This window comes from Coenobita brevimanus, chromosome 26 (assembly GCF_032717465.1).
Source record: "Coenobita brevimanus isolate Jiangsu-jjx chromosome 26, ASM3271746v2, whole genome shotgun sequence".
Classification (NCBI taxonomy): domain Eukaryota; kingdom Metazoa; phylum Arthropoda; class Malacostraca; order Decapoda; family Coenobitidae; genus Coenobita; species Coenobita brevimanus.
In genome coordinates, this window is record NC_136979.1 from 9,083,593 (window position 1) to 9,106,576 (window position 22,984).

The 22,984-nt window shown below is 43.5% G+C and overlaps 1 protein-coding gene across 4 annotated transcripts in view; it reads left to right on the forward strand.

Moving 5' to 3' along the window:
- The first annotated feature begins 5,047 nt into the window (after positions 1-5,047).
- The window catches only part of Serinc (serine incorporator TMS1), a 116,254-nt gene continuing 98,317 nt past the window's right edge, over positions 5,048-22,984 (forward strand). For all 4 annotated transcript variants that reach the window (XM_080268153.1, XM_080268156.1, XM_080268154.1 and 1 more), the window contains exons 1-4: positions 5,048-5,174; positions 13,964-14,128; positions 20,684-20,767; positions 21,864-21,985. In XM_080268153.1, coding sequence (XP_080124279.1) covers positions 5,139-5,174; positions 13,964-14,128; positions 20,684-20,767; positions 21,864-21,985 — 407 coding nt within the window. In that variant the 5' untranslated portion in view covers positions 5,048-5,138. The remainder of the gene's footprint in view (positions 5,175-13,963; positions 14,129-20,683; positions 20,768-21,863; positions 21,986-22,984) is intronic.

The window sequence follows — 22,984 nt, forward strand, 5'->3', positions numbered from 1 at the left end:
GGAGTCCCTTCGTCCCTCAGCCACGGGACCACTCTCGGGGACGTTGTCTCTTGTCGAGGGTTTGGGCTGGGTGTGGTGAAGGGCCCCTCACTGTTGGGGCTGGGAGCTGGGGTCTGCCCTTGGGACTGGGGCCAAGCAAGTCTCTGAAGCACTCCCGCAGGCGCCTGGTAGAGGAAGGGCGTTGCCTTCGGCGGGGAGGGGTGAGGTCTCGCCCCAGGGTCCTGGGGGTGCCCTCAGAGGTCCAGGGGCTGTGGTCTCCTTTTGGTGGCAGCACTGTCAGGTTGGGGCTGTGGTGTTGTGACCAGCCGGAGTCTGTCAGGGGGAGGTCCTCCTCGGGGACCAACTGGATAGAGAAGAGTCCCAGGGACAACACTGGACCTCTCCACCAGTCCTCCTTCTGGCGATTGCCTCAGTCTGGGGGAACAGAGGGGAGGCCTATGCTCCCGCCGGTAGGCAGGGCTGACCACAGGTCACCCTCATGTCGCAGAGTCATGGGGGGTGAGGGGCTTTGATGTCCCTTCCCGGTGTGGCTATGGGCCATCCCGGCACTGTTGGCGCGACTATGGGCCGTCACCAGGGCCCGACTCCTTGACAGGAACGCAGAATAAGTGCTGCTATGGGCCATCACTTGCCTGTTGGTGCGGCAGTGGGCTGTCGTCGAAGTCCCGTATGGAGGGTGACATGTAGACGAGGAGCGGCTATGAGCCGTCTCCTGCCTACGGGCGTAGCTATGGGCCATCGCCTGTGTCGTGCCCTCCAAGGCAACTGCAAAAGGAGAGAGGGCATACCTGTCTCTCCCCAGCGCAGCTATGGGCCATCGCTGGTTCTGCAGGGGGCGTGGGCAGCACCTGGCGGAACGGTTATGGACCGTCTCCTTATTGGTGGCCCCACTACAGGCTGTGGCCTTCTTTTGAGTGCGACTATTGGTCGTCACTGGGGCCCGGCTATAGGCCGTGGCCCTTTGGGCAGAGTGGCTTTGGGCTGTCTCCTGGTTTGCAGAGTGGCTATGGGCTGTCTCTTTATTTGCATGGCTTTGGGCCATCACTGGGGTGCTGCCTGGAGCTGTAGGGTCAGCTTCTCCCCGATCCTGGAGAGGGCTAGCTCGCCCGAGAGGTAGTGCATTCGGACTGGGGTGGTCTCGTTGAGCGCTTCCGGGGAATAGGGGCACGCAGCCCGGGTGTACTTATGTCCGTATAGACTGGACATGCCGTGCGCTGTCTACCCCTCCGTAGACTACTCCTGGGGGTATGGTGGCGACCTGGGTTGCCATGGCCGGTATTTCAATATATATATATATATATATATATATATATTGCCAGATGCCTCAATCCCGTTCGGGGTGGCCACAAACAAATCGCCTCCACGTCGCCCTGTCCCCCGCCATTTCACTGCCCCACTCCCAACTCACACCCCCCTCTCTCATATTTTTTTATTTTTTTTATGTGTCCGACTCTGGGCATAGGCTTCACAGCCTGCTATCAAGGCCCAGCAGTCCTCCTACGTATCATACACCTCTGCATGTCACCATTTCGGCGCTAACACCCACCGTCCATATTGAATACATGCTAGGGCTGTCTCATACAGGACTGGTGTATTGGTATTAGCGGGGGTATTTTTATGACATGTCGGCAGGTCTTCTGGTAGATCAGTAAAGCCTGATTTTAATGAAATTCAAATACTTAAACTGTTCCCTGCTCCAGCGGGGATTTGAACCTGGGTCTGTTAGAACGGCAGGCCACCTCTCTACCGATTGAGCCACCCCATCCCTCTATCTCATCCTCGGCCTCCCCCTCCCTCTTACCCCCTTCACCTCACACATACACTCTCTTCGTCAGTCTTTCACCCTCCAAACTCTCCACGTGGCCAAACCATCTCAGTGTATTCCTTCTAACGCTTCCTATCACATCCACATCCACACATATATATATATATATATATATATATATATATATATATATATATATATATATATATATATATGGAGCCTCTGTGGTACAGTGGTAAAGTGTGCGTTTTCGTACACTGAAGAACGAGGGTTCGTGCCCTGCCAGGGTTAAAAACTTTGGGAGCATTCTTCTGGCCACGTACTGCATTGGCGGACATAAGGGGTGCTGTGGTTTAACCAGTGTCGCATACTATAATGTATGCTTGCACCCAGTTGGCTTGTGCAGGCTGATTACACTTAGTTCACAGACTACACACACATCCAAAGCCATTCCAATAAAATAATTACACTTACAAGCACTTCTCACCCTACATACAATCTCTACTAGACAGTCTAAGCCACTTAGTAGAGATACATTGGCTGTATCGTCCCCACTTCGGTAGGGATAGGCCGGTCCTGCAGTGGACACTCAAGCTTTTGATGAGATGAAATATATATATATATATATATATATATATATATATATATATATATATATATATATATATATGCTAGGTGTTTAAGGTCGGCTTCCCGTCCCATTAGCACCTACAATGCAGCTGGGTTCCCTTTCTAGACTGGAGCTTAGGAATAAAAGAGACACAGGGCACAAAAACTCAGGGCAACAACCTTACACGTATATTGGTAAATTCTAAATGTGGAACAGAGAGACGTCACAAAACAGGAATCTGGACAATTATATGACATGTACTGAGATCTCGCAGGATACTGTTTGGACAATAGTTCTGGATAAAAGTGAATAGCACAATGAGTAGCACTTAAGGTATTGGGCAGGGGAATCAGTCACTGTCACATTGAGGGAAATCTACACTGTGATTAGAATGGGCAGCTCGCCTTTAGGTCTTATGTCGCGGAAGAATTATATTACTAGAGCGGAGATGCACATTCACTGAGGTCACTGTAATCACTGCTCGGCTTCTCTCACTCTGTGACTATTTCGCTGTTGGTCTACACTTCCGTCACTATAGCACTGATAGATCTTGGACTTAGTTTCCCTCTAATATCTTAACACACTGCCCGATGTCTAGGTCACTGTTTCACTGTCACTGCACTTCCACTGTCACTCACTGTCGGGACTGGGTAGGGTGTCGGCGTTGGCAGAGGGCGGCGGGAGAGCTCACAGCCCGGCTCCTGATGGGGGCTGAGCTCCGCACGGGGCATCTGTGTCCTGCAGCCATGGGATCACTCGTAGGGGCGTCCTCTCTTGTCTGGGACTGCGTGCGGCGAAGGGCCCTGCACTGTCAGGGCTGGGAACTGGGGTATGGCCCTTGGGACTGGGGCCAAAGAGTTTCCTAAAGTGCTCACTCAGGCGCATGATGGAGGATGAGTGTCGTCTGCGTCAGGGTGGGGAGAGGCCTTGCCTGGGGGTCCTGGGGGCGGCCTTGGGGGCCCATTGGCTGCGGTCTCCTGCCGTCGGGGACGCCATCAGGAGTGGGCTGCGGCATTGGCCTCCACCAGAGTCTGTCAGTAGGGTCCCTCTGGAGTCAGCTGGGTGGAGAATAACCCTGGGGATTGCACAGGGCCTCTCTATGGATCGTCAGGGCAGGGGCCTTCCTCCTGAAGGTTGCCTCGCTGGTGGCGGACAGTAGGGTTATCTGCGCCTCCACCTGTCGGCAGGTCTGATGGCAGAATGCCCCCTTGTAGTGGAGTCACAGGGGGTGAGGGGCTTTGGTGCTCCTCCCCGGCGCGGCTGCTGGCTGTCGCTGGGTTCCCGTGGGCAACGAAACGAGGACAGCTACTGGCCATCCCTTCGTTGTAGGCGCGGCTACCGGCCGTCGCCTGGGCCCGACTCCCTGATGGGGATGCAGGCGAAGTGTGGCTACCGGCTGTCACTTGCCTGTCGGTGCGGCAACCAGACGTCACCGAAGTCCCGTGTGGAGGACAATGTGCTGACGAGGAGCGGCTACTGGCCGTCTCCTGCCGATGGGTGCGGCTACCGGCCATTGCCTGTGTCTTGTCCTCTGAGGCAACTACAGGAGGAGAGGGGATGTACCCTTCTCTCCCAAGCACAGCTACCGGCTGTCGCTGGTTCCTGTAGGGGGGATATAGCAGCACCTGATGGGGGAGTGGCTACCGGCTGTCTCCTGCTGTGTGGCCCGGATACAAGCCATGGCCTTTCAAGGGCGCGGCTACCGGCCGTCACCTGAGCCTGGCTACAGGCCATGGCTCTTAGGGGGAAGGGGCTACTGGCCGTCTCCTGAAGGGCAGACTGGTCGCAGGCCGTCTCTGGGAAGCCTTCCGAGCGGCTACTGGCCGTCTCACAAAGGGCGCAGCTGCTGACGTCACTGGAGTGCTGCTTGGAGCTAAGGAAGTAGCTCCACCCCGATCCTGTCGAGGGTCAGCTCTCCTGCAAGGTAGTCTCCTTTTCCTGCCATGGTGGCGGCGGGCGATTTCCGGGTCATAGGGGCGCGTGTCCCGGGGGGACTTACGTCCCTGTCGCCCGGGGTCGGGTCGCGCTCTGTCTGCCCCTCCGTAGGCTCCTCTTGGGGGTGTTGTGATGCCCTCAGTAACTATTCTCGGCATTCATATATATATATATATATATATATATATATATGGGTGAAGGTAGCCTACGCTTTATGTGAAGCAGTAGCAGCACCTTACGATTCCTGATAGCCTATTTTTCTTATTATATCTGGGGTGGTAAATGAACGTTTCTTGAGAAATTGATTTCCCCCATTGTTTTTAGCTGTTCCTGTGTGTGCCAGCCACTGACTCATTTGATTTGTCAAGCGTAATGACAAGAGTTTAAACCTAATCTAACCTACCTTAACGCTGAGTAAGATTCTTCTATTACACCTTCAACAAGCCGTTGGTACGGCTTAAGGAATGTGATGATAAAAAAAGTGGATTTTTTTTTTATAAAGAAAACGTAATTTACCACCCCAAAAAAAGAAATATACAGAAAACGAACTGGAGGAATGTAAATTGATTTGGTAACATCCTTCTACTGCTTCAAGTAAAGAGTACCTTTACCGTATATTAGTATATATATTTGCCTTAATAACTAGGGGCTTCGGTCCCATTGGTTAATAGGCAGAAAGAAAAAAAAATCGGAAGTAGGTTGGCAATCGTGGTCGTTGCGTGACGTCACAGTGGCAACAAAGAGTGTCCGTGTTGGTTGGGATCTGCGTTGCTCCAGTACATATCGGTTTTTTAACAAAACGAACGTAGATAGTGGAAGCTTGCCACAATGGGAGCTGTTCTGGGTGTGTGCAGCGCAGCTCAGGTAAATAACAGCTTTCACTGAAGTAGCTGCAATGAAAAAATATCAGTTTTGTTTTCAAGGCTTCCAGGAAGAGAAGCCCTATGTCAGCTGACACCACATCACCTTTGTAATTGATTGTTAGTAGCAGACATTTACTGCTTGTCAGCCTCAAGATTTTGTAAAATTTCCATGAACTGGGAGATTAGTTATTGGGAAAATGCAGTAGTTATTGCAGAATTTAATGCTGTGCAATAGTTAACATTTGCGCAATAAAGCTGATACGCAAATGAACGTGAAATGCAGCCCAGGAAGTTCCATTTTTTAGTTAAAATTTCCTGCAAACATTTGACAGGCCATTTATCAGACGTTACCAGTGTTACAGGCGTGCTGGCATATGCAGTGACATACCAGTGGGAGAAACTAGCACAGCTTTTACCAAATTTTCTCTTAAAACAATGACAAATATATCCAGGTTTCCTGGCAGAATGAAGTATTGACAGGATCTTTTGTTATTTTTTTATAGATTAGCATATATATTGTTTTTTTTTTTTTCTTAATTCCATCGTTATTATAATACACGCACAATCTCAAGGTAAGGAATTTTGGTATACATGCGACACAGTTAACTGTTGAATTTTGTCTTCAACAAGTGATTAGAAAAAAAAAAAAAAAACATTTTGGGGAATTTAAGGAAGTGGCCAAGTGGTTTGCGGTTGTGTTTACTAACGATCTCTCTAACTGGCTGAGTTGTCTACCAACCGCCCACGACAGGATACATCAGTGTACTAAACATACTCAAATGTAGGCAGAGGAAAGATAACTGTCAAAGTTATGGGATACTTGATGAGTTAATCAAACGTAACCCAACTTGCATTTGACAGCCAGCTTTGAAATGTAAAGACATTCATTAGGAATGTTAGTTATGGCTTTTACTGGTAGGTGTCAGTGGAATACTTAGGCATTCTAAATCCTCATTTATAGCTTCCAGAGTTATAAAAATGCCCATTAGCTGTGGTAGTCCAGGAAAAATAACAAATATCCTATGAAAGAGTCACTTCAAATGAAAATATGGGACTCTGCACCTGTTTGGTAAAGAATTAATTTTTTTTATTATTATTTTTTTTTATGTTTGTAGATATAGGGTTCCAGTACCAATGTACTCCATACTGTTTACAGTGTATATCTAAGATTTTTTGGAATATGAAGTGTTTCAGTTTAATCGCAGAGCGCTATTTTGTGAACCTGGATCGTAATGGATATCTCTTGTCTGATGTATGGTATATAAAGATTTACTTTATGATCCCGCCTGCCTTTACCATCCCCTGGTTGTGTGATAATTACCAAATACGCCATTATTACCGATTGCCCTTAACACGTGGTCCCGTTTTGGTGCGAGTTTTGCCAAGTGCTTGATGTTTGCATGCTGTTAGTTTATGATTATTCGGGATTGTGAGTGTCAAAGCCCATCAGTTAGGTTTAAAAGAACTCCAGTTGGGCTTCCACTGCTATTTATGGTTTTTAAATACAGTAGTTTACGTTGAGTGTGATGTACTGACGTGTCCTGTTGGTGGGATGAGCAGCAAACCCTCAGTCTGGTGCATTCAGGAGGCTTTCATTAATATTGCAAAATAACTATTTCTTGTTTGTTCTCTTCAGTATTGAAAAAAAAAATAGTTATATCACCTGTGATGTACCAGTTATTAAAATTATTTTTCTTAAGAACATGAGTATAGAAGAAGACAGCTACCTTTGGAAGTCAAGAAGTCACTGCATAATAGTATTGTGATCCCTACCCCGACGTATGGAAGTGAGACGTGAGCCTTGCAAGAGGGGAACAAGTCAAGAGTGAGAGCAGTGGAAATGAGTTACCTGAGAGGTTCATGTGGAGTGACATGGAGGGACAGGTTGACAAATGAAATGAAAGAATGTTGTGGGGCGGATGTGGATGTGACAGAGAGAATTTGGAGAAATACACTGAGGTGGTTTGGACATGTGGAGAGAATGGAGAATGAAAGACTGACCAAGAGTGTGTATGGCTAGGTGAAGTGGAGGGAGGAAGAAGGAGGGGGAGACTGAGGATGAGGTGGAGGGATTTTTTTTTTTTTTTTTTTTTTATGCGAGGAAGAAGGAACCAAAGGCCATGAGCCCGCAGTAACAGTTCCCTCCAAGAGAAAAACAAAATACAATAGAGAGCCAAATTCAAGATCCGATAATTTTGAGATGCCTGGACACACTGCGTTTGAAAGACTGGAGATCATAGGCAGCAGGAAATACAGACAGAGGGAGACAGTTCCAGAGCTGACCTGTTGCATAAATGAAAGACTGGGAGGGGGGAGGGCAGTCAAATGGTTGGTGACAGCGATTTGGAGGTGTTTTGTGTGTGGCCACCCTTTGTGGGATTAGGGCATTGGTCTATAGATAGATAGATAGAGCTTGAATTGCTGCATCACTCATCTTGTTGTACCATTTCATAATTTGCCATCATCTGTAATCATTTCCAATAACCCTGTACAGTTCAGTGACCCATCCTATATTTTGTTCATACTTCTAAACAATTTTTTTCAACTTGGGAAAAGCCCAACTTGTACTAGAGGGGTTAATAAAGGTTATATGAACACCCATGATAGAGTAATTTCTGCCAAGTTAAGTAGTCCATTCCTTAACTCATTCCCAATCAGTCTGCATAGAGATAACTGTGTAAAGGCCTGAAAATCCTTTGCGGTGCTAGACAGTATCATCAGACGTCAGAATCCATCTTTTAAAGTGTATTTTGAGGTGATTGAACAACATATACAGACTATTTAGTTATAAAATGTTTGGCATTTGAGTACCATAGGTACCTCAAAATCACCTTGCAGTCCTGCAGAATGTCTTTGGACATTGTAATCTAATTCATTGATCGACATAATCTGCTTATGGTGTTGATCATCACTAGACACTGCCCCACTGTATTAAGTAACAGTCTGATGTTATATTTGTAATTATTGATCATTACCGGTAGCAGCCATAATCACATAATATTAAGTAAGTGTTATTTTCAGCATACAACCATTTGTTTTGGCAGAATGGTGTTTTCAGTATCTGGTATGTACAGAACTATTTGATTTTTAGGCAGGGGGAGGGAAGAAGAAACAGATCATCAGGTTGGTGCTTTCAGTCAGTACCGTATTTTTTATTCAAAGTGAGATGTGCAGTTAACCAACCATATATATGCAGGGCTTAGCACTTTGGTCGAAGAGTTTCAGAGTAGCTTACCTTCAAATACAGTGTTAATATTTACTTTTCTCAAGACAATTTATGTAGGTTTATTGTGGCGTGCAGGATGGTTAACACAACTGAGACTGAACATGGCCCCTTGATACTTTATACCTCAAAATTAACTTAATCTTGCATACAGTATACAGTGATGAGCTTAGCCTAATTTGACACCAAGTTTATTTGCATACCCATATCATGGGCTAAATTCACCAAAACAGTTAAGGGATCTTTGTGTGTGACATGTTAGGAGTGTAATGCTGTATGTTAGTGAGAGCTGGGCAGTAAAGCAAGAGGTAGTTAAGGGATCTTTGTATGTGGCATGTGTTAGGAATGTAATGCTGTATGGTGGTGAGACATGGGCAGTAAAGAAAGAGGATATTTGTAGGTTCCAACATAAGGAAGTGACAGTGATTAAGTGGATGTGAAGTGCATCCTTGACTGCAAGGCTTGGGAGGACTAGGTTTGTGATGGATTAGTTTAAGAGGAAGGATGGGACTGGAGTGTATTGGTGTTGTGATGAGGAGAGGTAGATTTGGATGGTTTGGGTATGTGGAGAGGATGGGGTATGACAGTTGGGTGCAGACAGTGAGAAGTGTCAGTGTTGGAGGCAGGTTGCAAGAGGCAGACCGAAAAAGACATGGGATAAGGTCATAGTGTGTAACCTCAGGGATAACTTCAGAATTACTTGGTAGTCTTGGAACCTAGCCTGGACATATTTCAACCCTAATCTAAGTAAAGTTGTCACAGTGTCAGTGTTTAATAATAGGACACTGAAGAAAGGTTCAGTTTGAAAATGTTTGCTTGCTGTACATTATTGTGTCATTTTATTTTTTTTATAAGACTGTACAGTATTGGAATTCACCTGCATATGCCACTTCAGTGATGTATTTTGTTTTTTTGTTCCATTCTACCACCCAATTAATTTTAATTGAATTAGTGAAGGGATGGGGAACATACTTATTTGGCTTGTTACAAGGAAATTCCAACGAACTGAAGAAAATCCTCTGTTGATGGCATAAATTTTTGGAGTCAGCCCAGTAAATGTTAGTGATTTTTTAACCTTTTCTATTTTCCTCATAGTATGAAGATGAAAAAATGATAAAAACTGGGCATTCTAGTCTTCTCCCCGCCCCCCCCCCAGGATATCAAATATCGGTACTTAACTTTCTGTAACGGAAGTGTGAAGCGTTGTAATCTGAATGAACCTCTTGAGGTATGAAAGTAAGGACATTGGAGAAAGTAGAAATCTGAGCCAGTTTTGCTATAGCAAGTTGAAAGTTAAGATAGACAGGAAGTATGTGTAGGTACAAACGCAGTCAACCTAACTTAACCCATTGACTGCGGCTGTATCATATATGATATCTGGGTCCAAATGGCTCTAACTGCGGCTATATCATAAATGATTTCCTGCTTTCAAAAATTCTGCTGTCAGAAATGGCATAAAATAAATCAGCTAGCAACTCATGGCACCTTATAGAATATTGCCATACATAGATTATGCATTTTTACGAGGAGCAGAGCTCAGCTCAGTTACCTACAAAATGCCAAAGGTATATAATGGTATGAAATCTTCTCCATGGTGCCGCTAGCAGTAGCCCAAGCAAATATTGGATGAATTCTCTGGATGAGTGTAGTGATGATAGTGATACATTGTAAGATGATGACAGTGATGGTTCAGATGCTGGTTGACACCTTATCTGATTGCAAGATTGATACTGATGACACAGTGCAACCATAGCACATCGTTCAATATTTTATTACTTCACGGACCTGTTCCCGAGGTAATTTTTTTTGTTTGCTATATTGTGTTATATACCATTGAACTCGGATTTTTTTCGCTATCCTTTGACTATTTTTTTTTTCTAATTATTTTCTTCTAAATATTTGAAAACTACTGCACGCAGGATGTACATGTAAACAAACACGGATGCAGTGAATGGGTTAAAAAAATAAAAAGCATTCTTCTTGCCTAATGTGGCCTGCATTGAAAGGAATAGAATAAAAATTTTTGAAAATAATTTTTTATCTCCAGGCAGTTTTATTCAGTAAAGGAGATACTGTTTGTTATACAGGGGATTTAACCCAGTGACACCTTCTTTTATTCATGCTGTTTCCAGATGGTTGTATTCAACTTCGCTATGATTTCTAGCATTGAAAGGATTAATGAAGGCAAGTTCTGTCCTTACGTACTGTATACTGTATATATTTTTTTAGTCCTAGGTAAATGGTCTTGAAGCAGCAGGAATAAGATGCAAGTGGCCACCAAATGGAAGGAGTTAAGTCTGTTATATCCCAATTTTGGAAGGGTATGATGTATTATTGGTGAAGTAACACTCAAAATGTTTGCCATCTTAGGGTCAGAATGGCTATAGTATTATGTTTTATTATAGAACATATCAATTTTGTTTGAGATGGAGTTTAGGAGCCGGGAGTTAATAATCACCATTAACTTTCTCATGTTAGGAACAACTCTAATACTGTACAGTATTGTGTTCTTACAGATGTCAGATGATTTTATTCATGTAAGCCAGATAGATTATGCTCTTGTTTGAAGGGCAAGGAAGCTGATTATATAGTTGTGGAAGTATATGGTAGGGCATTTGGTTGGGTCTAGAAAAAGTGAGGCTCCTAAGACTTGCAGGGTCCTGAAAATTTGAGTTGCCAGTGTACCAAAGTGAGTCCTGCTCAGCTCTTTGGTGAAGATGCACAAGTGTGTAGCAGTGTCATGTTGATGTAGGCAAGATAGGCAATTATGTTCAGTGATGTTATTGTCCAGGTATCCCCACAATAGAAATTGACATGACTGATCACATACCGTATCCATTATAGAGGACCTTTATAAAACCTGTTAAGAAAATTGTAAATTTCATAAGAATTTAATGTTCTTCATGTTTTAATTGTACGTTAGAGTTAACTGATGCTTTAATATGCATTCCCGGGTTGTAACAGGTAAGAAAATTTTATGTCCTTTGGCAAAATCATGTCCTTTGGCAAAATCATGTCCTTTGGCACAACAGTGGCATTGATGAAGGCGCTGACTAATGAAGAATTTGTGTCATAGCACAGACTTGTAATTTTTGACTTCAAGTTGAGGAAGTTCACTTTTAAGTAAAGTTTGGCACTGTGAAAGAAGTGTAGAAATTGAAAAACAAAGGGACAGAAGTTTGCTCTCCAAATGTAAACCTGTGAGACAGAGATACAGAAGCCTGAGATAATGTGGATATTGATCATACCAGCATTTTTTTTTTTTTTTTTTTTTTTTTTGTATGTGTCTGACTCTGGGCATAGGCTTCACAGCCTGCTATCAAGGCCCAGCAGTCCTCCTACATACCATACACCTCTACATGTCACCACTTCGGCGCTAACACCCACCGTCCATATTGAATACATGCTAGGGCTGTCTCATACAGGACTGGTGTATTGGTATTAGCGGGATATTTTTACGACATGTCGGCGGATCTTCTGGTAGATCAGTAAAGCCTGACTGAATGAAAATCAAATCTTTAAACTGTTCCCTGCCCCAGCCGGGATTCGAACCTGGGTCCGTTAGTACTACAGGCCACCTCTCTACCGATTGAGCCACCACCTCCCCCATATCCATCTTTTGTTGTACTAAATCACCAGCTTGGGAATAGTGTCTCTCCAAGCATGTTGGATATTTGATGTCCTGTTGTACTGTAAAAGCAGACAAGTGACATGATTTTTTTTTTTTTTTTTTTCTTCAATATCTTGAGTTAGGACCAGCAGACCATATAGCTCTGCTGGACAAGAGATCCTTGGAGAGAGCCCTACTTGTCTCACCAGAAATAGGCTACCCTGGTGCGGGTTCAAACTGCCAACCATATGGTTGTGAAGTGTGAGCGCTACAATGCTGAGCTGATCTGGCCCCAGTGACAAGTAAAACTAAATATGAAATGCCAGAAGTCTAAAGGTTAGTGGTCTGCATAAGGATGTATGATATCGGTGGTATTTTACCTTATTCCATCAGAGCACTGAAGGATGGAATAAATAAAAAATTAAAGATTTTATCATCTGGTATACTGGTAATTGAAATTTAGTTCTGCAGCATTTTGGTACTTGTTTGTTGTCACTTGAGACACAACTCCATTGCTGGCATTAGCACTTCAACATTGTGTGGTCTAAATCCTGGTGATTAGGCTTGACCATCATTTTCCATGCACGACATTGGAATGTCTGCCCATATTCAGTCCTATACTGCAAGATTTGTTCTTGTGCCCTCTTGATGTCCTGCGGGGTCAACCATACGAGGGATACCAAAAAACTCAACTAGAAGATTCTCTGTCCATCCCTTGACCATTTTTACGGTAATCTCCCTCATCTTTTCAAGAAAGTGGACCTTCTTGGGGCGCATGGCAGGTGGAGGTGCCATAGTGATGCATTCCAGCAGAAGGCATGAGGCCAGTATGGCATGCAGAAGAACAAGGATGACAAAAAACACAACAAACTCCATTATAAGGACAGCAGCCAAATGGCATTGCAGTTCTGGAGAGTGTATGTGGACCAGCGGCCATAGGGGAGAGAGGGACCAACATGTTATCCATTTTGGGAGGAGATACATGGGAAAAAAATAGAGTATGAAATGTACAGTATTTAGGAGGAGGGATGCACATACAGTGAGTGTATTTAATTCACAACCTGAAAGAGAAAGATAGGGACTTGCAGATAACAAATTAGAAAGGAACTTGCAAAGTTTGGCCACATCAAATTCAATGAATTAGTAATGAGACTCCTGGCAGTGTTTTAGTGGTGAGACGCATTGCACTGAATTGTTTTGGTAGTGGGACTCTTGAAGAATGGCACATATTTCGATTTTTGGGCCTCCTGTGGAATTTTAAAATTCAGCCCCATTTTCTGTGATGGATATTGGGACCTGCTGCTTGATGGACTGATGGATTAATGAAAGTTTACTGTATATGTAATATGTACCATCTGTGTAGTTGTTTGATATTTGAGTACAGGTATACCTTGATATACGATACCCCTAGATGCGATACCCAGGCTTAACGATGGGCGTAGAAATACCACCATACCTTGCTTAATGATGGCCAAATCTCAGTTTTATGATGGGTTTTGATTTTTTAAAACCAATTTTGATGATATTTTAGACTTAAATTATGTGTTTAGGTTCATTTATAAGTTTTTATACTTAGATTAATGTCTCTTAGCCATAGATGGAGTGAACATTGTCATTTTGGGGTACAGTTTACTAAGCTTGATTTTTTCTACTTATATTTGACGATTTTCAGTTTTATTTGTTGGTTTTAGTGAGTTATTTACAGGTGTTAGGCTCGGGTTAGCTTCGTTTACAGCTGTTAGGACACTTAGATTGGCTTTAAACTTGTTTTTGGACTCATTTGGGTGAGTTTAGGACTTGGTTGGGGGGGAAACCCGACTCAAAAACCCATCCCTATACATGTTAAATCTTCCCCGAGATAGGATACCCCACCTAACGATGGGTTTTTACTTAACCAATCGCATCGTTAAACTGGGGTATACCAGTACTCTACACTAACCCTCTTCTAATCTTCCAGCTGGCATGTTGCTGTGGGTCAGCAGCATGCAGCCTTTGCTGCTCAGCATGTCCTTCTTGCAAGAACTCCACCTCTTCTCGCATCATGTATGCAATCATGATGCTTCTTGGCACCATTGTGGCCTGCATCATGCTCTCACCTGGACTTCAAAGCTCACTGCAGAAGGTAGGGCCAACCTGGAAGGAATGGATGCAAGGATGTGGGCTTTCTGTATGAATACAGTACTGTATGTACCGGAGGTTATTTGTGTGTGTTTGTTTGTGCGTGTGTGTGTTTATCTTTTATTTATTGTGATAAAGTCCGTATTGGTTGATTCCTCTTCATGATAATCATAATTCTGTTTTATCAGTATCATTAATGGAATGCTTAGGATCCAGAAATGGGAACAGGGAAGCACAAAAACATGAGAATCTCATCGAATTTCCCATTGGCCATACATCCATCTATTAACATTCAGTTTGTTGAATTATTGGCCCCATTGGCAAAACTGTCTGTATCAAAGTGCTGCACATGATTAAGTTGCTCTTGCAGCACTTACAGAGTAAAATTGAGCTGTCAGCTACCAAGTTAGAAAACGTGTAGCCTTTGTCATTTGCAGCATTGTACATGCTGTAGCCAGTTGATTTGAGACATGCCATTTCTTTTGCATCCTCATAATTCATAAATCACTCATTTGTTCGCATGGTAAAATGTAAGCCATCTTTACTGTGTGATTCCTCCTACCGTCATAATCACTCATATTGGTATAGCTATTGTATAACCGTTTTACGATGCTGCTAGGTGTGGGAAAGGATGTCTTCCTGTGTTGTAACCCCTGTAACCAGACTGCCTCACTGCTTAGTTATGCAGATGTCAGTTAAATCCCTTGTATCTCATGAAAGGGAAAGGATGGACTGTAGAATGGAAACTTTAGCCTGCAGTCTACTGGGTTCACATCTAGATAGGTCAAAGACCACATCCACCACCACCACATCCTAGTCGTAACTATTCTCTCTTTGTAGCCATCTAAGCACTGTCTCTTGTACCCTTTGGTCAGTTAACATCCGTATATTTTTAGTGGTAGGTGGGGCACTCACCACCCACTCTCTCGATGTGGTGCTGCTCTTGGGTGACTGTCCTTTCTCCATTCCTTCCTTCCTCTGTCATTCTTCATTCTTTCCTTTTCGTTTTGCTGAAACTTGACTCTACACTCCCTCTTCTGTCTTTTTTTTTCCTTCTTTCTTTCCTCTTCTTTCTGCCTATGGGTGACTCTTTACTGATTGACAAGCAAGATGGTTTCCTATACACCAGAAAACAATTTACGACATCGGGTGGTAACCATATAACCAAATTGTGGCGCCGGGTGGTTTAGTGGGTGATCAGGGTGCTCCAGTCAGATTGAGCATATGCAGTTTTCCATATCCAAGGGTTGTTTGGGGTTTATTGCTCACATATTGCCACTTAGTGATGAGTGAGGCTGGTCACTTAAATGTCAGGACTAATTTGCCTAGCCCCGGGGTCTGACATTCCTCATGGGGGTAACACAGGATTAGATGATGATGATGTTGTATTGTTTGGTTAAATAGCTATATTTTTTATTCCATCCAGTCTGCAGTGGCTATCATAAACCATGTGATCATTCCACTTTACCATGAGGGAAAATTGTTGCTATAGACTTTTCAACAAGCTGCTCAGAGATCACTTTTAAGGCAGTAAATACTTGGCTACAAGTAAACAGAATCAGAGTCCAGCCTGAGACACCACATTGTAACAAATTATATTGCCTAGCAGCTTGCAGCAATTGTTGGGGAGTAATTTCAAGATTTTGAAACTTGCTTTAAAATCCAGTCCATAGAAAACATCAGGTGTACCATGGCCTACCTTAGCAGGGGGTTGCTGCTGCTGTAACTGAAGACCTCTCATACTCATGCCATACCTTAGTTCACAACCATGCATTAATAATGCACTATTGCACCTCATACAGTCCTTTTGCATCTGCTTTACGTAGTTATATTCTGTTAGACATTCATGTTAGGGCTGGGCAAGAACCGTTAAAATTGGAACCGACGGTTCCGATTCTCACTGCCGAAAGAACCGCTGGAACTGGTTCCGGAACCGGTTCCCATGAGTAACTGACGGTGACTTTGAAGTATATTGACTAGGGCTGGGGAAGACTCGCTATATCTGGACTCGATGGAATCGATTCTCAGAGGTGGAGGATTCGCTAGAATCGATTACAGAATTGGTTCTTTCCTCCCTCCCCATCCCACCTTCTACGGGCCGTGAAGCCAGTCGCTGTATTGGTGGCCCTGGTGGGAAAGGCATAAGGTTGCATGTGACATTATGTAACTGCATTAAATACTGTATTTAGAATATAACATCATTGTTATATTATATATATAAATAATCCTAGGATATCGTGGCAATAAACTTGAAAGTGAACTGCTTTATTCCAAGTATTCAAATTCAGTTGAATAAAGAACAATCTTTTTTTTTTTTTTTTACAATCAGAGAGAGAGAGAGAGAGAGAGGGAGAGATTCTTCCTGAAAAATATTTAGCATGTATTTTGTATTTAGTACTAATAGTATAACTGCATCATCACCTAGTCACTACCAATGAAAATGATAATGAGAGGACTGGCTGATGACTGGAGGTATAGCTGTCTTTTTTTTTTTTTTTTTTTTTTTTTTTTTTTTTTTTTATGTGTGTCCGACTCTGGCCATAGGCTTCACAGCCCGCTTTCAAGGCCCAGTAGTCCTCCTACGTACCACACATCTCTACATGTCACCACTTCGGAGCTAACACCCACCGTCCATATTGAATACATGCTAGGGCTGTCTCATACAGGACTAGTGTACTGGTATTAGCGGGGGTATTTTTACGACATGTCGGTGGGTCTTCTTGTAGATTGGTAAAGTCTGATTTTTATGAAATTCAAATCCTTAAACTGTTCCCTGCCCCAGCGGGATTTGAACCAGGGTCCGTTAAGACTACAGGCCACCTCTCTACTGATTGAGCCACCACTCCGAATACGCTGTGGGACCGTATGAACTACAGGCCAAGCTGGTGCTAAGTGACCGGGAGCCGGGAGGACGCTCGCACTGTCCATCCTCCACCCCGGCGCCAGTCTGACTGAGTCGTTAGTCTGTACTCGCAACCGTTTGTTTCTTACGTGGCTGGCAGAACCACTCTTTGGGAACCAGTTCTGAACATGGGAACCGGTTCTGAGGTAACCTCTTTGGAACCGTAAGAACCAGTTCTGGAACCTGTTCTTGCCCAGCCCTATTTCATGTCACAACTTTCATTCCCTTTCCATTCTTCATTCCACTTACTTCTCACACTTTCCTGTCTTATTCGCCAGTAAAAAATGTTTCAGTTCACAAGCACATCATATGGTCACTTTTTCTGCTTAACACACACATTATGCCACTTTACTCTTACTTATTCTCACTTTCAGACAGTTCCTAGAATAATATTGGTTTTCTTGCCTGTTGCATTTCTAATACCGCTGAAGTAGATATGATGATCCACTTTTCACTCATTTGATGTGATGCAACCTACAGGTGATTATATTGTAACAAATGGTGATCAGTGTGACTTTGTTTCATATGGTCTTGATTTGACGTGCCTTTATTTTTTGATTAGGATTATTTGTACTTGCTGACTATGCAGACCTTTTTACTTTATTTATATTTTTTTTTTGTGATAGGGAAGCTTGGCTCACATGTTGTCATCATCATCTGATCAGTGTTGCCCCATGAGGAACGTAGGAGCCCGGGGCTAGGCAAGTTGGTCCCGACATTAAAGATGAGAGTGACCAGCCTCACTCATCCGTGAGTGGCATTACGTGAGCAACAAACCCCAACCACCCTTTGGATGTGAATCTACACAGGCTCAGTCTGGTTGGAGCACCTTAATTGCCCAATAAACCACCAGGCGCCATAGTTTGTATATACTGTACATATGGTTTCCACCCAGCATAGCAAATGGTTTCCGGGTGTACACAAAACCATTTGGCTTGTCACTGAGTGTAGAGTCACCCGTAGACAGAAGGAAAAAGAAAGAATGAAATAGGAAGGAAGGAAAGAGGGCAGGAAGAGAGGAAAGGGCAGCCACCTAAGAGCAGCACTACATTGAGTGAGTGGATGGTGAGATGATATATTCAGAGACAGTTCCTGACTTTTTGTGCTGTCTGGTGGTGGTGCATGTGAGTGTTTTCTCTGAAATAGATGTAAGGGAGGCCTCATCATTGATGCTTGAGTGTTGAGAAAAGATTGTGTGCATCCAAAGTAATTCTAAGAATCATGGGATGCCTTAAGGTGAGTAAATTGATCGGGTAAAGGGAGCGACTTGAGTGTGCGTTTGAATTTTATATCTCTGTGGTGTGACAGTGGCTCTGAGGTTTAATATTGTTGAAGCAATGATTCTGTTTCGTGTAAACCAGCGTTCTAGTAAGTACTGTACACTAATGTTGGAAATGATTTCCTTGAGAGTGAGTATTGAAATTGAAGCTGTTGCTGAGTTGTTGTTGCTTAACCCCAGCATTGTCTGGCTGTGCAGACCTGTCAGCCACAGGTAAGCAGCTGTTGGACCATCTTACAGGTACAATATAGTGCATGTATCATATAGGGATCTGGCACCCCCTTGGGGTAGACAACCTCTTGCCAAGGTCGGGTCAGTGTCTTGCCACAGTTAGGTGGATGGAAATATGAGGTTTGGCTCCTGGGTGGACACCACATCTGCTCAGTACAGGGTGCACAGTGCCATCATTTGAAGGTTCCTTGTTGGCTGTTGCTAAGTTGCAGACATAAGTGAACATACACCATCTAATCCTTTGTTGCCTCATGAGGAACAAAGGAGCTTGGGGCTAGGCAATTGGTCCTGAGATTTAAGATGAGAGTGACCAGCTTCACTCATCCCTGAGTGACATTACATTACCATCCCTTGGGTATAAACCTACACAGGCTAAATCCAGCTGGAGCACCATAATGCCCCACTAAACCACCAGGTGCTATAATTTGGTTGTACAGTTACCACCCAGTGTAGTAAATGGTTTCCAGGTGTACAGGAAACCATTTGGCTTGTAACTCAGTGTATAGTCACCTGTAGACAGAAGGAAGAGGAGAGATGGGAAGGAAGGAAAGAGGGAAGGAAGAGAGGAAAGGACATTCACCTGAGAGCAGCACTACATTGTTTAAGTGGATGGTGACTGTCCCCATAAGTGAAACTGTTAAAAAAAGTATGGGTGGATAGATGGGTAGGTCATGGAGAAAAAGGTAGAGAATAAAGGAGGTAGGGGACATCCAGTGTAATATTTAGGGAATTACTGTACAGTAATCCCTCTACTATCCAACATAATAGAGCCAAAGGCATGTCCGGATAGTGGGCTCCAGCCTCCTGGACTTGTACTTAAGGACCCTAACCCAGCCTAACTTTGAAAGCCACCTAAATAACTCCGTACCGGACATGCATAGCACCTATTTAAACCTATTTAAGACCCTATTCACACCAGTAATGGACATAGAGCATGAAGTAAATGAAAAGGAACCAACGAATGAGGAATTAGAAGTGACTGTACCTCAGCCAGAGTACTTACAGCATGTCTGTGGCTGCCTTCTCTAAGGCTTTGGCAGTGGTGAATATGTTCTTGAAGCACGTACAGTAATCCAGTGTTGTACTGCACTTTATTCTTTGCACTGTGAGTTATAATTGTTTAACACTGCACATTGTTCTTAACTGCACCAGGCCAGTTTCAACTGCTAATTTGCACTCCACAGTTAATCCTTTGCTCTCAAAATTCTAATTTCTTAACACTGCACAACACTGTAAATTCCTGTGCGGTCTAGTGGTGAGGTATTGCAGTTTATTCACAGAAAACGAGCACGTTTGGCATCCATTGCGATAAGCATCTACTTGCAATCGAAGTTAGGCAGTAACTGTTGGTGACAGGGAAACACGAGTTGCCAGATCGCAACAGCCACGTTACCAAACTCCTCATTTTTCATTACCAAATTTAACTTCATTACCAAATTCGTAAAGCTAGCATTTATTCATCACTAATTATGTATACAAGTAGAAATACATGTAATCACTCTCCTTATAATTAACAGCATGTTGATTATTTTCACGCTATGTAGGCTAGCAGATTAATCAGAGAGAGCAAACAATCCACCATCTCCTTCCTGTGTATCCTCCTACATGTGAAAAAGCCGTTTGGTAATGCTTTATTCTGATTCATTACCATACGAATTTTTCATTACCAAATTGGCCCACATTTGGTAATGAAAAATACCAAATGGCAACCCTGACAGGGGAGGGGGGAGAGGGAAGGAAGGAAAGGGTGAAGGGGCTGTGGTATAAACAGATGTTCGGCGCCACGAGGCAATTTCAAATAACGGGTGGGAAAAAAATTGGATTTTGGGGGGATTTTTTTCGTTTTTTGGCCATTTTTGGGTTCCTTAGGTCCAGGCCCACAATGTCCGGTAAGTAGGATGTTCGGAAAGTGGGCGTCCGGATAGTACGGGGATTACTGTATTAAGAATTTGGATCATAGGTGTTGGTTCAGTACGGTACTTAGGTTTGTCTGCCTGATGGAGAATTGGTGTGCTGTTTCTTGCTCAGTGTTGGTGAGTGTCACAAAACAGAAAATTGTCATTGTAGTGAAGAACTTGAGGGTTCATGCTGCACTTGAATTGTTAGTATCGTCATTTTAATAGACTGATATAACACTTTCATTTCAGGTACCCTTCTGTAGCAGTGGAGAGGGAGATGGAAAAAGTACATCTGTGTTTGATCCCAACAGTGTAAAGATTGACTGTTCTGAGGTGAGTTTATTGTTACCTATAGGTTAGCATTTTAGTGTTACCTATATGCAACAGTTCAGTTGGTTTAAGGCATTTTATAATTGATGAGATATACCAGTGTTTCTCTTTAGTAACTTTGCATTGTGATAAGTCCAGTACAGCATTAACCTGCCGTATACCACAGCCGTAAGTATAGAGTTTGCAATGTGTGTACACAAATTGCCACAGCCGTAAATATACGATCTACAATTGTAAAATTTGCCAAAAATTGAAAATTCAGATTTGATGGGAGCTTTTTGGTAAGCATAGTCCTGCACATCTGTAGGGCTGGTACTGATGCTATGACTCACCCATGCCTCCCCCAGGCTGTATGGTTAACAATCTCCTCAGTCTTACTTTGACTGTGAGTGAGTGAGCTTCATGTTGCACCATGGTCTTTCCCAACATGAGATTGACAATCTCCTGATGGACCCCATTGTTGATGAAAGTGATTCACCAGTTGATGCTGATAAAGACTATGCAAACACTTTTTTATGTGTAAAATACTAAATCCAAAATTACGAACATTTACCCAGTAAATGCCACTCACTCACGTGTTGTAATGTGCCCCCATACATCATTATGCATGGGGACAGTTCCCACATCATCAGTGTACCTTCCTAGAGTGTCCTTGGGTCATTTGGGATAATTACCCAAGAAGAAAACACCAGTCTCCTACATCAGCTCATTGGGTGTCACAGGCAGACCGAACATTTCAGCCAACTGCCAAGAATGAATTAACCTCAAAATTGATGTTTTAGGCTTCTGTGAGTATTTTTATGGTTGTTTTCCATGCTCACTCATCATTCCCAACCTATCTTTAAAAAAAAAGAAAAAAAAAAAAATGAAAATAGGCTGGCACCACGACTCCATGAGGGTCTCAATTTGGCTGGCACACAGTGAGTTAACATTCCTTAAAGTTTAATTCTCTGACTGCTAGGATTTCCCTCAGTTAAATAAAATTTTCTGGTGTTGTCCATAATACCCAACTGTGTTGGTTGCAACAGATTGGTTAATCAGTGTTGCGGAAAGGTGAATTAGGCCTCTGAAATAAAGATAATAATGTTTGTCTCTGCAGGTTGTGGGTTATCTGGCTGTGTACCGTCTCTGCTTTGCCATGTCCCTGTTCTTCTTTGTGATGGCCTTAATGATGATTGGAGTCAAGTCCAGCAAGGATCCCCGTGCTGCCATACAGAATGGGTGAGTAGTACAGGCATCGTCTTATTTAGTTTATAAAGTCTCCAACATTCTTGCATGCATCGGCCATGGTCACCCAATGGCAGCTCTCCATGCTGCTCTGTATCTGGCAGCCTCACCATTCAGTCAGTTATCCCTTAGGTCACACTTTATGACCTCGCCTGAGGTCTTTTTCGGTCTTCCTCTTGCAGCCTAACCCCCAACGTTTACACTTCTCACTTTCTGCACCCAGTTGTCATCCCCCATCCTCTCCACATTCCTTAACTATCTCAATCAACCCCTTCTCATCACAACACCATTACACTCCAGTCCCATCCTTTCTGTCAACTCTTCTATTGTAAACTTGTCTCCCCAGGCCATGCATTCAAGGACACACTACACATTCACCTAATCATTGTCATTTCTGTACATTTGAGCCTATGAATATCCTCTTCCTCTTCTCCCAAGGTCTCACAACCATACAGCATTACACTCCTAATGCATGCCACATACAAAGATCCAGTAGCATGGAGGGAGGGTCCTCCCATTGTCAGGAGAGGGAGCAGCTCGCTGAACTTCTTCCAGCCACTCCTTACCCTAGCCACAGAGCTAGTTCAAACCTCACCTCCAGCACATAACATGTCTCCCTAGCAACAAAACTCTTCAACATACTCAAGAGACTCGTCAACAAGTTGTCTTTTCATGCATCTGGTCATGTGTTGCACCCAAATTATTACTAGTACAGTACAGTATTTAAACCATAATAAGCCTGGAGACATTTTACTTAAGCTAAGAAAAAATAGCTGGACATCAGGCAGACTAAAATTAAGAAGATATCCCAAGGCTGAATGTCTGTACATGCACAGTATACACCAGCTTGAAGATACAGATACTTACAATTGCTTTGTAGCCTTCTTGGGTCTCTCAGCACTTGCCCAAATGAGAGCCACTTCCAGACTGTGCTTTGCTTTGCCAACCAACAATTTGTGTTGATGCAGGAGCAAGGAAGTCCGTGAAAATCCC